Source organism: Amphiura filiformis, chromosome 5 (assembly GCF_039555335.1).
Source record: "Amphiura filiformis chromosome 5, Afil_fr2py, whole genome shotgun sequence".
NCBI classification, from domain to species: domain Eukaryota; kingdom Metazoa; phylum Echinodermata; class Ophiuroidea; order Amphilepidida; family Amphiuridae; genus Amphiura; species Amphiura filiformis.
In genome coordinates this window covers 319,535-334,502 of record NC_092632.1, presented here as the reverse complement: position 1 = coordinate 334,502, position 14,968 = coordinate 319,535, and the positions used below count along the sequence as shown (strand labels likewise).

The 14,968-nt window shown below is 35.8% G+C and overlaps 1 protein-coding gene across 2 annotated transcripts in view; it reads left to right on the top strand.

The window, feature by feature from the left end:
* Window positions 1-13,909: 13,909 nt before the first annotated feature.
* The window catches only part of LOC140152421 (uncharacterized), a 39,195-nt gene continuing 38,136 nt past the window's right edge, over window positions 13,910-14,968 (top strand). For both annotated transcript variants that reach the window (XR_011859017.1, XM_072174727.1), the window contains exon 1: window positions 13,910-14,285. Coding sequence is in view for 1 of the 2 variants with exons in the window: in XM_072174727.1 (XP_072030828.1) it covers window positions 14,192-14,285 (94 nt within the window). In the remaining variant the exon portion in view is untranslated. The remainder of the gene's footprint in view (window positions 14,286-14,968) is intronic.

Genomic DNA, 14,968 nt, shown 5'->3' with positions numbered 1-14,968 from the left:
TGTTTGCTGGGTTCAAATATTTTCACATAATGTTATTTAAGTATTGACTCAATATTTGGCAAAAATTACATTTAAAAATATTGTTGTTGTTTGTTTTCATACAAAACGTTTTAAAACGTTATCACGACCTTTATATAACCCGACATTTTAATGTTATTAAAACGTTTTTACCTGAACCAAAAGCCAAAATATAACTTATATAAAACGTTTTTGTGTTTGCTGGGAAGACAAGCATCATATACAACACAAACATGACAAAGGGTTATTAAAAAGACGTCAGCCTCAAACTAAAGTTTGTTTGGCTTATATAAGGCAGAAAAAATAAGACTCGTAACGCTGTGTATTCGCCACTTGCACGGTTCCGCCATTATGCACTATGTGCGGGGAGAGCCTCGAACTGGCAGCATACATGAATGGGAATTGAACCAGTCATAACATTCTGTGTAAGGTTACGTAATTCTTCCTTTCATGGATGCTGCCAGTTCGAGGCTCTCCCCGCATATAGTGCATAATGGCGGAACCGTGCAAGTGGCGAATTGATGTAGAATGGCGTGTACGCTGTTGGGCGCAGTGTTTATGCTAGGTGTGCATTGTGTAATGCGTGATGAGCGCACGCTTATGTGAATTTACGCGAGCGTGAGTTGGGACTTGATTGACTATGGGCAGAAACAAAATCCGCCTTATATAAACTGAACAAACTTTGTTATTTACCATTTATAAGCAATGCAATAACTTGGAATTTTTGAATCTTATTGACGAGTAATGTCAAGAAGTTTGGGTATTATAGGAATAATACAAATTATACATATAAATATACAAAAGTGGGAAATTTGTGGATTAAACTTGTGTCACAAACTATGGACCAGGTTGCCGCAGCTATAGGGTCCACAACGTATCAGTTCCCCCTATTTAAAATAAGTCGAAAATATTCTATGAAATGTAAAAATGTAAAAAGGTATGTATATATAGCCCTATTTGTTTTACACATGTGGGCCAATTTATAGCATCGCACATCATTGCGTTCAGTCACAATGGTTAATTGTGTAAGAAAAGATGCCGTTTTAAAAGTTGCACCTGAGTCAGGGATGTATACGAAGGGATAAGCATCCTGGGTTACATAACCAAACCGGAAGATGTAGCCTAGGTCTAGACAATAGGCACCATATTGCAGGAGGGTTAGAGTTCATAGAGGAAACGTTAAAGGTTAGTAGATTTAGGTCACTCAGCACATCACTAATGTTTTTCACGAGTTGGAATACCGATAGGTAAAAACATTGATTTATTAAAATTCTCCCGATTTTTAATTACTAAATATACGTAAGTATAGTACTTAATAAACCATTCTTTGGTGAATCTATGCAATATGACGGTAATTTTTGAAACATCTATGAATCAATCTTAAACATCTTCATGATATTATTTTTTTGCGCATGGTCAAAACATGCTCTTACGCTATCCACAGACTATCCGGTGAAAATGTCAAAGCAACGATCATGCGTTAATATTCTAACGAACGCATGAATAAACCAGGTTGACTGTATTGTTTGAGAGTTGAATCCTATTCGCTACTTGCACGGTTCCGCCATTATGCACTATATGTGCGGGAGAGCCTCGAACTGGCAGCATACATGAAAGGAAGAATTATGTAACCTTACACAGAACGTTATGACTAGTTCAATTCCCATTCATGTATGCTGCCAGTTCGAGGCTCTCCCCGCACATAGTGCATAATGGCGGAACCGTGCAAGTAGCGAATGGGCTCAGATGCAACTTTTAACACTGTTTAAATCGATCTCTTTTTTACATAATGAACCATTGTGACTGAACGCAATGACGTGGGACGCTATAATTAGGTCCATATGTAAAACAAATAAGGCTATCCATACCATTTTACATGTTTGCCTTTAAATATTTATCGATTTATTTTAAACAGTAGGGCCCCTATTTAGGGGGGAACTTATAAGTTGTGGACCCTATATTAGATTGAAAACCATGGCCAGGTCAGGTGTGGCTGCGGCCTGATTTGATCTGCATCGATGTTTCTCTATGACAAAAACAGTCTTGAAGGTGTTAGGATTATCTTGCCCAGACTATACTACATCCTGTTTACAGTTCTCTCAGTCTGATGCAACTTCCCACTAGCTTGAGAATTTTAAAGCAATTTTTACAAATCTTCCCATATTTTTAATTTCCTTGTGGTTGAAGCGATCCACTTAAAAAAACAGTAATCTCAACTTAATTTACCTGCGTTTAAGGAAGGGACCCTATACTTTCTTGAATTTGGAAAAAAACTTGAAAAAAAAACACACCCAATAACGTCTCTGCATTAATCTGATGGTAACATTATGTTTTATCATTTTTTGACTCTGATCAGATTGGGTAAGTACATCAACGGAAGATACATTGGTGAAAATGCCAGCTTGATTGAAGATGATTAGATACATAGATAATCAAAAATTCCTGGAATGCTCTTTTTTTTTTTTTTTTAATAAGGCTTTTGATAGAATTGAAGAACCTAACTTTGGTTCAGATTTTATTAAATGGGTGAAGACAATTTATAATAGAACAAGCAGCTGCATTGTTCAAAATGGTGTATCAGATTTTTTCCATTTTGGAGAAGGGTGTACGTCAAGGTTGTCTTCTTTCCGCACAATTTTTTATACCGTCTATTGAAGTTTTGGTTTGTAAAATAAGACAGGATTTGAACATAAATTGTATAAAACTTCCCCTTCAGAATTATTGCAAAAGTGCAGTGTGCATATCAATATATACAGACGATATTAAAGTATCTGTATCAGTACAAAAGCATGTAACCCAAAGTTTACAAATATTACATTTAAAAAAAATTGTATTGAGTCTAAATTCAGCAAAAACAGAAGCCATGTGGATTGGATCTTGTAAAAAAGTCAAAGAAAGATAATATGATTTAATATGGAAATTGTACCCAAATAAAGTATGCAAATGAGAGGTAAAGGTAATGAATATTCAAAATGATATTCATGCGTGGGTTGGCAAAATAATTGTGACAAAGAGTCTACTCTCGCGTTGCAACTAACTAACATATCCAGTATATTAAATCTTACAGAATGTGTAATAAATGAAATTAATACAGCCAATTTGTTTGAGGTGGTAAAGTTAAAGAAAAAGTAAAGAGAAAGACTCTGAGAAATGAATATGAGGATTAAATATTCTTGGATTGAAAGATTAACAAATGAAAAAGAGGCTCCCAGCAAACACAAAACGTTTTACATAAAACATTTTATTTTCGGGTTATATAAAGGGTATAAAACGTTTTATTAATATTCCAAAAACATTTTTGAAAACCTGATGCAAAACATAACATAACGTTATTTACGAGTTGAAAATTAGTTTACAATAACAGTCTGATAACATTTTGAAAATGTTGTTGTAGTGTTTTTTCATATAAAACATTTTAGAAACATTTTCATGATCTTTGTATAAAAAAAGATCATTGCTTTGTATGAATTGCAAATTGTAACTGTAATTATAATTCTTTAAATGAAATGTGTAAACAATAACTTCTAAGTTGTTGCTTAAAAGCATGCTTAAAAGCATGTGGTATTATTTTATCGCAACCTAGATGAAATACAGAATCGCAGCCAAGAAATTATTGTATTTTAAAGATTGGATACATTTTTTTATTATCTTCTTTGTATAATGAAGACGGGTCACTAAAGTAAATGAATGATTTCAAAAACAATTGGAGTGCTTTGCAAAATTTAGATTCAAACGAAGACTGCTCAAACGGTCTAAAATATATGAGTTGGAATTATATCCGCTAAAAAATGTTCATCCAAAGTCATTCGTAATATTATGACTTCTAATATATCTATCAAACCAATAAAGCTTTCTGTTAAAGAAAGTTTCCAAAATATCATTTTGATTTGGGAGAATATTTGGAAAAACTTGCCGCTTCATGTCAAAGAGGTTAGGTTTATAACTCTAAACTGGAAGATATTAAGTAATCCCAGTAAACACAAAACGTTTTAACCAGGTTATAATTATGTGAAAACAGAGGATGGACCATGTTTTACTTCCTAGTAGAAGTGGGAAGCAGATGCTTCTATAACACATCACTAACCAAGTGTTTAGCTGCCGTAGGAGTCCCAAAGGGGAAAAGAAAACCAATCCTAGACACTGCTTGAATGTGAAAACAGAGGATGAACTGTGTTTTACTTCCCAGTGGAAGTGGTAAGCAGAGGCTTCTATGACACATCACTAACCACATGTTCAGCTGCCTTAGGAGTCCCAAAGGGCAAAAGAAAACCAATCCTAGACACTGCCTCCAAAACAGTTCTGAGAGCCAGCTACATCATCTGACTATGCAGAAATACAAAGGCATTCCGACAGATAGAGTTTATACCAACACCCCGGCCAACACCATCGATATGCTCTGAGGCAACCGGTTAACCCGCCAAAGTCTGGTCCTAAGTCCACACTATACTGTGAAAAAAGGCTTCGATGATGACACTGTTAATGTTTTACCAATGACTATTCCTCAACGACACTTAGCTTAAGCCCTGTTATTCATAGCTTGAGTACAACATGGGCAGTAATAAAAGCCGAATAATTTCCGCCCTGTATAAACTGAACAAACGTTATTATTTACCATTTATAAGCAATTCAATAACTTGAATTTTGACACTTTAATAGCTTATCTTATTGACGAGTAATGTCAAGAAGTTTGGGTATTATAGGAATAATACAAATTAGGACTTTAAAATCATATAAATATACAAACGTGGGCAATTTGTGGTTTAAACTTGTGTCACAAACTATGGACCAGGTTGCCGCAGCTATAGGGTCCACAACTTATAAGTTCCCCTAATACTTTTTAAAATAAGTCGAAAAATATTCTATGAAATGTAAAAATGTAAAAAAGTATGTATAGCCCTGTTTGTTTTACACATGTGGACCAATTTATAGCGTCACACATCATTGCGTTCAGTCACAATGGTTAATTGTGTAAGAAAAGATGCCGTTTTAAAAGTTGCACCTGAGTCCATAGTAGTCAGGTTTTCTTTATCGAACGCATGAATAATCAATCAATCAATCAATCAGATTCATTTTATTTCCATCAAAAATTACAACAAAATACAATAATTATAAAAAGTACAACACGATGGAGGAGGTACAACGATAAGCGAAGCCTGTAAATGCTGCACTCCCTGTATAATTAAATTACACAAATTAAAACGGATTTTTTATATCTTCTTTTTTTATAATGAAGACGGGTCACTAAAGTAAATGAATGATTTCAAAAACAATTGGAGTGCTTTGCAAATTTAGATTCAAATGAAGACTGCTCAAACGGTCTAAAATATATGAGTTGGAATTATATCCGCTAAAAATGTTCATCCAAATTCATCATTCGTAATATTATGACTTCTAATATATCTATCAAACCAATAAAGCTTTCTGTTAAAGAAAGTTTCCAAAATATTATTTTGATTTGGGAGAATATTTGGAAAAACTTGCCGCTTCATGTCAAAGAGGTTAGGTTTATAACTCTAAACTGGAAGATATTAAGTAATCCCAGTAAACACAAAACGTTTTAACAAGGTTATAATCATGTGAAAACAGAGGATGGACCATGTTTTACTTCCTAGTAGAAGTGGGAAGCAGATGCTTCTATAACACATCACTAACCAAGTGTTTAGCTGCCGTAGGAGTCCCAAAGGGGAAAAGAAAACCAATCCTAGACACTGCTTGAATGTGAAAACAGAGGATGGACTGTGTTTTACTTCCCAGTGGAAGTGGTAAGCAGAGGCTTCTATGACACATCACTAACCACATGTTCAGCTGCCTTAGGAGTCCCAAAGGGCAAAAGAAAACCAATCCTAGACACTGCCTCCAAAACAGTTCTGAGAGCCAGCTACATCATCTGACTATGCAGAAATACAAAGGCATTCCGACAGATAGAGTTTATACCAACACCCCGGCCAACACCATCGATATGCTCTGAGGCAACCGGTTAACCCGCCAAAGTCTGGTCCTAAGTCCACACTATACTGTGAAAAAAGGCTTCGATGATTTTTCGGAGCACGGTGGCCGAGCGGAACGGGCTAGGACACATAATCGGAAGGTTGCGGGTTCGAGCCCCGGCGACGCCATCGTGTTGTGCCCTTGAGTAAGGCACTTTATCTCGATTACTCCTCTCCACCCAGGTGTGAAATGGGGAGCTGTTATGAATACTGTCCATTGAGCGCCCCCCAAAGGTATGAGCATGCCTTGGGCATTGTATGGCAGCTGACATATTCTAATGACGGCGGAATAAATGTAAAGCGCTTTGGTACATGTTCACATGTGAAAGGCGCTGTATAAATACCAACATTTATGATGACACTGTTAATGTTTTACCAATGACTATTCCTCAACGACACTTAGCTTAAGCCCTGTTATTCATAGCTTGAGTACAACATGGGCAGTAATAAAAGCCGAATAATTTCCGCCCTGTATAAACTGAACAAACGTTATTATTTACCATTTATAAGCAATTCAATAACTTGAATTTTGACACTTTAATAGCTTATCTTATTGACGAGTAATGTCAAGAAGTTTGGGTATTATAGGAATAATACAAATTAGGACTTTAAAATCATATAAATATACAAACGTGGGAAATTTGTGGTTTAAACTTGTGTCACAAACTATGGACCAGGTTGCCGCAGCTATAGGGTCCACAACTTATAAGTTCCCCCTAATACTCTTTAAAATAAGTCGAAAAATATTCTATGAAATGTAAAAATGTAAAAAAGTATGTATAGCCCTGTTTGTTTTACACATGTGGACCAATTTATAGCGTCACACATCATTGCGTTCAGTCACAATGGTTAATTGTGTAAGAAAAGATGCCGTTTTAAAAGTTGCACCTGAGTCCATAGCAGTCAGGTTTTCTTTATCGAACGCATGAATAATCAATCAATCAATCAGATTCATTTTATTTCCATCAAAAATTACAACAAAATACAATAATTATAAAAAGTACAACACGATGGAGGAGGTACAACGATAAGCGAAGCCTGTAAATGCTGCACTCCCTGTATAATTAAATTACACAAATTAAAACGGATTTTTTTATATCTTCTTTTTATAATGAAGACGGGTCACTAAAGTAAATGAATGATTTCAAAAACAATTGGAGTGCTTTGCAAATTTAGATTCAAATGAAGACTGCTCAAACGGTCTAAAATATATGAGTTGGAATTATATCCGCTAAAATGTTCATCCAAATTCATCATTCGTAATATTATGACTTCTAATATATCTATCAAACCAATAAAGCTTTCTGTTAAAGAAAGTTTCCAAAATATTATTTTGATTTGGGAGAATATTTGGAAAAACGTGCCGCTTCATGTCAAAGAGGTTAGGTTTATAACTCTAAACTGGAAGATATTAAGTAATCCCAGTAAACACAAAACGTTTTAACAAGGTTATAATCATGTGAAAACAGAGGATGGACCATGTTTTACTTCCTAGTAGAAGTGGGAAGCAGATGCTTCTATAACACATCACTAACCAAGTGTTTAGCTGCCGTAGGAGTCCCAAAGGGGAAAAGAAAACCAATCCCAGACACTGCTTGAATGTGAAAACAGAGGATGGACTGTGTTTTACTTCCCAGTAGAAGTGGTAAGCAGAGACTTCTATAACACATCACTAACCACATGTTCAGCTGCCTTAGGAGTCCCAAAGGGCAAAAGAAAACCAATCCTAGACACTGCCTCCAAAACAGTTCTGAGAGCCAGCTACATCATCTGACTATGCAGAAATACAAAGGCATTCCGACAGATAGAGTTTATACCAACACCCCGGCCAACACCATCGATATGCTCTGAGGGAATGGGGGAAGGTTGAGTACTCATAAACCGGTTAACCCGCCAAAGTCTGGTCCTAAGTCCACACTATACTGTGAAAATAGGCTTCAATGGTTGCACTGTTGATGTTTTACCAATGACTATTCCTCAACGACATTTAGCTTAAGCCCTGTTATTCATAGCTTGAGTACAAGCTGATTTTGTTTGCTTGTAAGTTAGACTGCAGCAAGGTGATTTTTTTTCCAATTTTGTCATCTTCCAAGAGAGAACTACACCAGGAGTGCTCATCTTAAGAAGGGTGAAATTAGACTGCACTGCAGATAACCGGGCTAAAGATCTACCAATGAACTACCCCATGGGTTTTGGTGTTGGTAAACACGTTTTAATAACTTTAACTGTCGAGTTACGAGCCGTACTTGACTCAAGGCCAAACTCACCTTTTACCCGAACTCACACGAATGCACAACACAAATACACTGTTCGTTTAAGCTAACAAAATCTAAGTCTTTAATTGAAAGCAAGTTTCGTTTGGTACAATATAATGACTACAAATGCACATATATACATTAATCAAATATAATCACTCTTTATCTATTTTGTACTTAGCCAGCATTCTTCTTCTTGGTGATCATAAATTTCTTGTAATGATCTGGACGACTGATGTAATATATCCCTATTCACTTGTCCTGCGACAATCAGCGAAGTCCTTTGTACACTTGCATTGATAACTCCTTGCGTATATAATCCTTACACGAAAATGGTGTTCTCCAAACACGTTTACAACTCCTTGCGCAATTCTCCTATACTAAACTCCTTGCGCCGTCCTCCTATGCTAAACTCCTTGCGCCGTTCTCCTATGCTAAACTCCTTGCGCAGTTCTCCAAATTTAACTCCTTGCGCTGCTTTCTCCAAACTTGGTGCTATTTCCACCTTTCACACAATATCTTCAGGAAGCAGGACTGCGATGCAGTTGTCCCCACTTATTTTGACAGTTGCGTTGAATCAAAATACCAGACTTCAGCAAGTCGACAGAAGAATATATTTCCTTTCTTGGAAGAATAACATTCTTTGACGTATTCTAGATCTTCTCCGACAACACTGGTAAATAGTAGCACTTTGACTACATAAAATATTTCTGGTTTGTAATTTCCTTTCTTTCAAGGAATTGGACTGTAAGCATAGCCCAGATCAACACTATCAACTGTGACAATAATTGTGTTTACATTTCTTATATATCAAGCATGGGAAAAACCCCATTCTATTATGGGCCATTTACTACCTTCACATTATGCTCAATCTGGGAAATTCCAAAGTCTTAATTATAACATAAACCTTTCACATGACATCACTTCCTGAGGGGAAATCCCATTACATCACTTCCTGAGGGGAATCCCATATATGATGTCATCTCTTTACAATCTGAAGGGGTTTCCAAATATTCCAAATTAGATATGATTCAACTTGTTTTGCTCAATTTGAGAGGGAATTCCCTAAAATGTCATCACTCATGTAACTTTGTAAACAAAGATAAATCATCAAATTAAATTACTCAGGGCACATCACAGTCGGGTTATATAAAGTTCATGAAAACGTTTAAAAGTTTTTTGTACGAAAACACACTACAACAATATTTCTAAAATATTTTCAAAATGTTATTGTAAAATATTTAAAACAAAAGTTTAAAACAATATTTTGTCAACATCTAAAATAAATGTTAGAATATTTGCAGTAAGTTATCAAAAAACGTTTTTTTAATGTTATAAAAACGTTAAATACCCTTTATATAACCCGACATTTAAACATTTTCTGATCATTCTAACCTTTTGCGAATGATGTCGAAAACGTTTTCTGTTTGCTGGGATATTTATCCCAACAAACATTCTCGAAGAAAAATGGGAAAAGCAACTAGTAGTGTGGTGAAGAAAAAAAAAACCTGGTTCTACAGGCCCAACTAACCTAGAAATTGCGTATTGGAGAATTTTGTTTTTTACATTTGGCTAAAATCATGTAAAATCAGCCGTTTGGGGGCCAAGATTGATTAATTTTGGTTTAAAATGTTTTCAAAAATCTTTTTTTTTTTTTTCAGATTTGTCAGATTTTGGTGAAATTTTAGGGTGATTTTAGCTTCCAGAAAACAACAACAACAAAAATGCCCGACCAACTGACCCTATTTGAAAGGTAGAACAGGTTTTATTTCGCTGCCTAAGTGTGAAATATGTAATGTTGAAGACTATTTGGAACACGTCTTTTGTAACTGCAAAACGATTGAAAAATTATGGGTAGAAATACAATTCAGGGCATACAGGAAAAAACAAAAAACTTTCTGTAACAGACATCTTGTTTGGATTTTATAAAGAAAGAAGAAGAACCAGTTCAATAAGGGATAGCAACGTTTGCACAGTATTTTTTAGGGACATGAGAGCACATCAGACACATCATCAAATTGTATTCTGAATACGAGGAATGTCCTTCTGATATCAAATATTTTGATGTTTTGAAATTTGTGACATAATACAAATTTTCAAATGCAAAAGGAAATTTGGTGTGTGTAATGCACAAAAATACTCTGCAAACGTTGCTATCGGATTCCTTAATACACTTTTTACACTTTTTATAATTGGTAAGCTATGTATCAGTAAATCCCAATTTGTTGGTTTGCATGTAGAATTTGTAGATAGTAATATTGAAAGGAGAGAAACAACGGGTAATAAACTATTGTGAAAGACAAAAATATGTTGTTAAGAGTTAAAAGTTATTTGTAAATTTGGGAAATTACATAACACGTTGCTTGAAAAGATTTTATTTGTAACTCGATTTTGCATAAACAATATGTTTAAATAATTACAGTTCAAAGAATTCCTCCCAATTAATGAATATCTGTTCCTCTGATACTTCTTTCACAATGGGGACAGGACAATTCTGTGTTCTTTGATACGTTTTATCTGATCTAGTGAAACCAAGGTCATGTCGTCTGTGCTGTCCACTGCAGTAATCGTTAAATAAATGTCTCCCCCTTCATGAACCTCCTTACCCCATTCCACTGCTTATTTCAAGTCTGTGTCCATCAGATGCTAGCTAAGATCTTGTTTGGTCTTGAGAATGTCGAGGAAGAGCACAACTGATAGAGGGTAGCTTTGTAATAATCATATTTGAAACGTTTGCTCAAGTTCAAGAACACAAATATCTTGGCGTCACAATAGCTGAAGACCTCACCTGGAACTCAAATTATCGGTGCACACCGTTAGCAAAGCCAACAAAATTCTCGGGCTTCTTCAAAGAAATATTTACCAGTGCAGCAAAGAAACTAAAGCTAAAGCATACAAGGCGTTGCTTCGACCTCACCTCGAATATGCGGTGGCAGTCACCGACCCATACCAGTCCAAATATATTCAGATGTTAGATAGAGTCCAAAGAAGAGCTGCTAGATTTGTTGTTGGCGACTTTCTTCGCAAGTCCAGTGTAACCAAAATGATTCGAGAGCTGGAGTGGGACAAGGGAGAATCTCCCAACACATTCACCAAACCTCAACAGACGGATACCAATCATTCCACTAGGCACTTCACGGCAGATGCATATAAAGTTATTGAAACAAGAACTGTCAGATATCAGAACTCCTTCCTTCCTAGAACTATTTGTGATTGGAATAGACTACCCCTAGTTTCCACCACGCAACCAACCGCGGCGTCATGGAACCAATTTTGTTCTGTTGCCGTGTAACCCAATGAAGATGAAGATGAAGAACATAAACCAATCAGTTGTCCACTTCTTCGTATGTATTCTGAGTTACAGCGTAAAATGTTCATGAAGGTCGTATTCATCGGTACCTCAAGTTGGGGCGACATCTATCTCATTTTGATAGTAGACACCACAATTAACAATGACAGGACACTCTTGAACCTTGTTGACTTGGGGATGATTTTTAATGACCACCAAAAGTTTGATATTTATTACCAGCAATGTGAAAAAAAGGCACACGTAGAAACGAAAAACGCTACCATTTTGTTGAAGGAGCAAAGTTCAACAAAACCATAACCATGCTTCTGGATATCGTTTGAAGTCAAATGATATACCATTTTAAAGCTTATGATATATATTAAACACGAAATAAAACAAAGTTTACGGCTCATTCGTCGTGTACGGTCACATATTAGATTGGCAAGGTTACTGGTACTTTTAGGAATATCTTCAAATAAAAAAATCCTTAAAGCAGCTTTTGGACTTTATGCCTTTTGGAAACAAACTCTTATAGAAAACGTACGAGCGGAAATAATGTGTTGCTTTGGGACTGTCCAATAATTATTAGCTGGGGGAGGTAAATTTCTAATTGGCATGCCAAAATATTGCTTGCCCCCTCTCAGCCTGCGAAATATCTTTCTGTACTGTTTTCTAAATCCTAAGCCATATTAAAGCGTGTTATTTAAAAATCGTTTCGACATGCCTAAAATTGCTTGCCACCCTCTTGGCCCTCCCCCATTTTTGCCGTCCCAAAGGGCTCATAATTATTGTACAGCCCCGTAAAAATGAGACGATTTTGTAACTTGCACACGCATTTTGAAGGTATTTTCCAATCGTCAAACGCCCAAGGTTCGCGTATGACGACAATGACGTGATGTTTGCGGACCATGTTAGTTACAGCAACATGGGATAGCAAGTATTCTAGCCATGTTTAGAATACTTTGGTTGCGGACCATGCTGGTTACAGCAACATGGGATAGCAAGTATTCTAGCCATGTTTAGAATACTTTTGTTAAGTAAACTGGGTAGTCTCCATGACAACCTGCAACTATAACACACATCATTCAAAGAGCATCAGATGTAGGCTTGACTCTATGAACCCCACAGGGGTAGAATATCAACTCATGCCTAGGGTACTGGGATACTCTCGTTTTGGAGGTGATGCGTATGCAGGGCTGTTAAGACCTCAGTTTTCTGCATCGCTGTCACCCAAAGTCCAAAGATTATTAATATTTTTTCTAGTATAGGACACTCTGTCACCTAAAGACCCCTTACTTTTCCATTCGATCTGTCACCCAAAGGCCCTTATCTTTTTATGAACAACAATTTAGGACTACTTATTTTTCAATAACAAAGCCATCTATACTGCGCCAATAAAGTATCCTTACACTTGGATAAATAATCACAACTTCCAAACTGGACAATATTGGGGTAAATTTGTTTTTTTAATAGATGCACTATCTAATCATCACATTATGACACCACATTGAATCCAATGTGACTTCAAGAAGCAAAGTTACAAGCATTTGATTAGACGAAGGTCCAGTTTTAAAAGTGACAAACTGGCCTATTCAAAACTCCACAGTCTAGACATCTGGTTTAAAAGTGATGAATGGCTGATTAATGCGTTTGGCTTTAATTTAAACAAAAGGAATAAAAGAAAACTGAAACAAAAGAACTGACAAATAAAATGAAAGTTATGAAAAGTACAGAGAAGTAAAAACTGAAATAAAAACTGCTTTAAATAACGCTTCATTGGAGAAACTGTGTTGTCTCTTTGTTGCGGCTTGTTGAAATCTTTTTGCGCCTTGTACTGGCCAGTTTGTCACTTTTAAAACTGGACCTTCACTTGTTCAATTGCTTGTAACTTTACTTCTTGAGGTCACATTGGTTTCAATATGGTGTCATAATGTGCAAGATTAGATAGTGCATCTATTAAAAAAACAAATTTACCCCAATATTTTTTAGTTTTGAAACTGTGATTATTTTTCCGAGTGCAAGGATACTTTATTGGCGCAGTATATCTACAAATTTTAAGGCCGGGGTTTTAGGCTTCTTGTCGTTAAACCACAAGGATATTTTTGAGTTGTCATGTTGATGTTTAACGCAATGCTTCCCTAATTCAGGTCCAAAAGTCCATCTCTCACATGCAGACCCCCTATATATTTACATTTGTCTCTCACCGAATGCCCCTTACGGCAAACGTCTCAGCCTCACACCTGTCTTGATTGAAGTGCCTCCAGGCATTGCGCGCCGTTTCGTATTCATGTTAGTTGATATTCATCACACTAATTCTGGAATTGTGTGCCGTTTCTGTCATTGTTACAGCTAAAGTGACACCGTTGACAGCTCATTAGATAGTTACACCGTAGCATGTAAGAAAACCCGATGATGAGGCGGGCCCGTGATGAGGATGATGTCTGTACACATCACGCAGGCGTAATAGTATAAGAGTTTGTAAGTGCGGCGGGCGCACAACCATACTGAAGTATTTTAGTCTTCACTCGGGATGCAACGGTTGTTAAGAACATCTGATTGTGTTGCGTTGGATAAAATGGCTTGCTTCTATTAGTAGCGTATTCCAATTCAGGAGAATACATGTATATAGCTTCGGAAATATTATGCTTAGCAAAATGGCTACTTTGATCATCTTATGCGTGTTCATGTTCCTTGTAAGCAGAGATGTGACAAATGCGATAAAACCTAGCCCACTTGGTAAGTTAATATGAATAACATTATCTTGATTATTGGTGAATTGTATGTAATTATATATATTAACACGTTATTATTAAATTATCATTTGGGTTAATATCTCATGTAATTGTGCCCGTATATACCTGCATGCATGCAACTCTTATGTTGAATTAAATAAATTTGTCGAAAGGCATAAAGTCGATGACAATTTCAAACTTAATTTCAAACTTAAACGATTGATAGATTTGATTTGATATAATTAGCCCCGACATACACTCTAAATTTCAAGGATTTAAAATAAATCCCAAGGGACTGTAGTTAGGGACCAATCAAGTGTTAGATTTAAAATTAAATCTTTAAGATTTAAAATTAAATCTTTAAGATTTAAAATTTAAAATTAAATCTTTAAGATTTAAAATTCAAATCTATAAGATTAATTTTAAATCTAAAATTGATTGGTCCTAATTACAGTCTTAAGGATTTATTTTAAATCCTTGTAATTTAGAGTGTATGTAACTCAATAATTTCCCATGCACTAAATCTTAAATTCAGGTGCACATTTGAATAAAATATACTTTATTGCATCTAGAGCAAACATGTAGAAACAGGGAAGTGATATTTGCCACTCAACCATTTACTTGACTTTACTTGAGGTAAAATTGTAATTGCAAATTAAGATATTGACGTCTGTTGTGAACTACGCA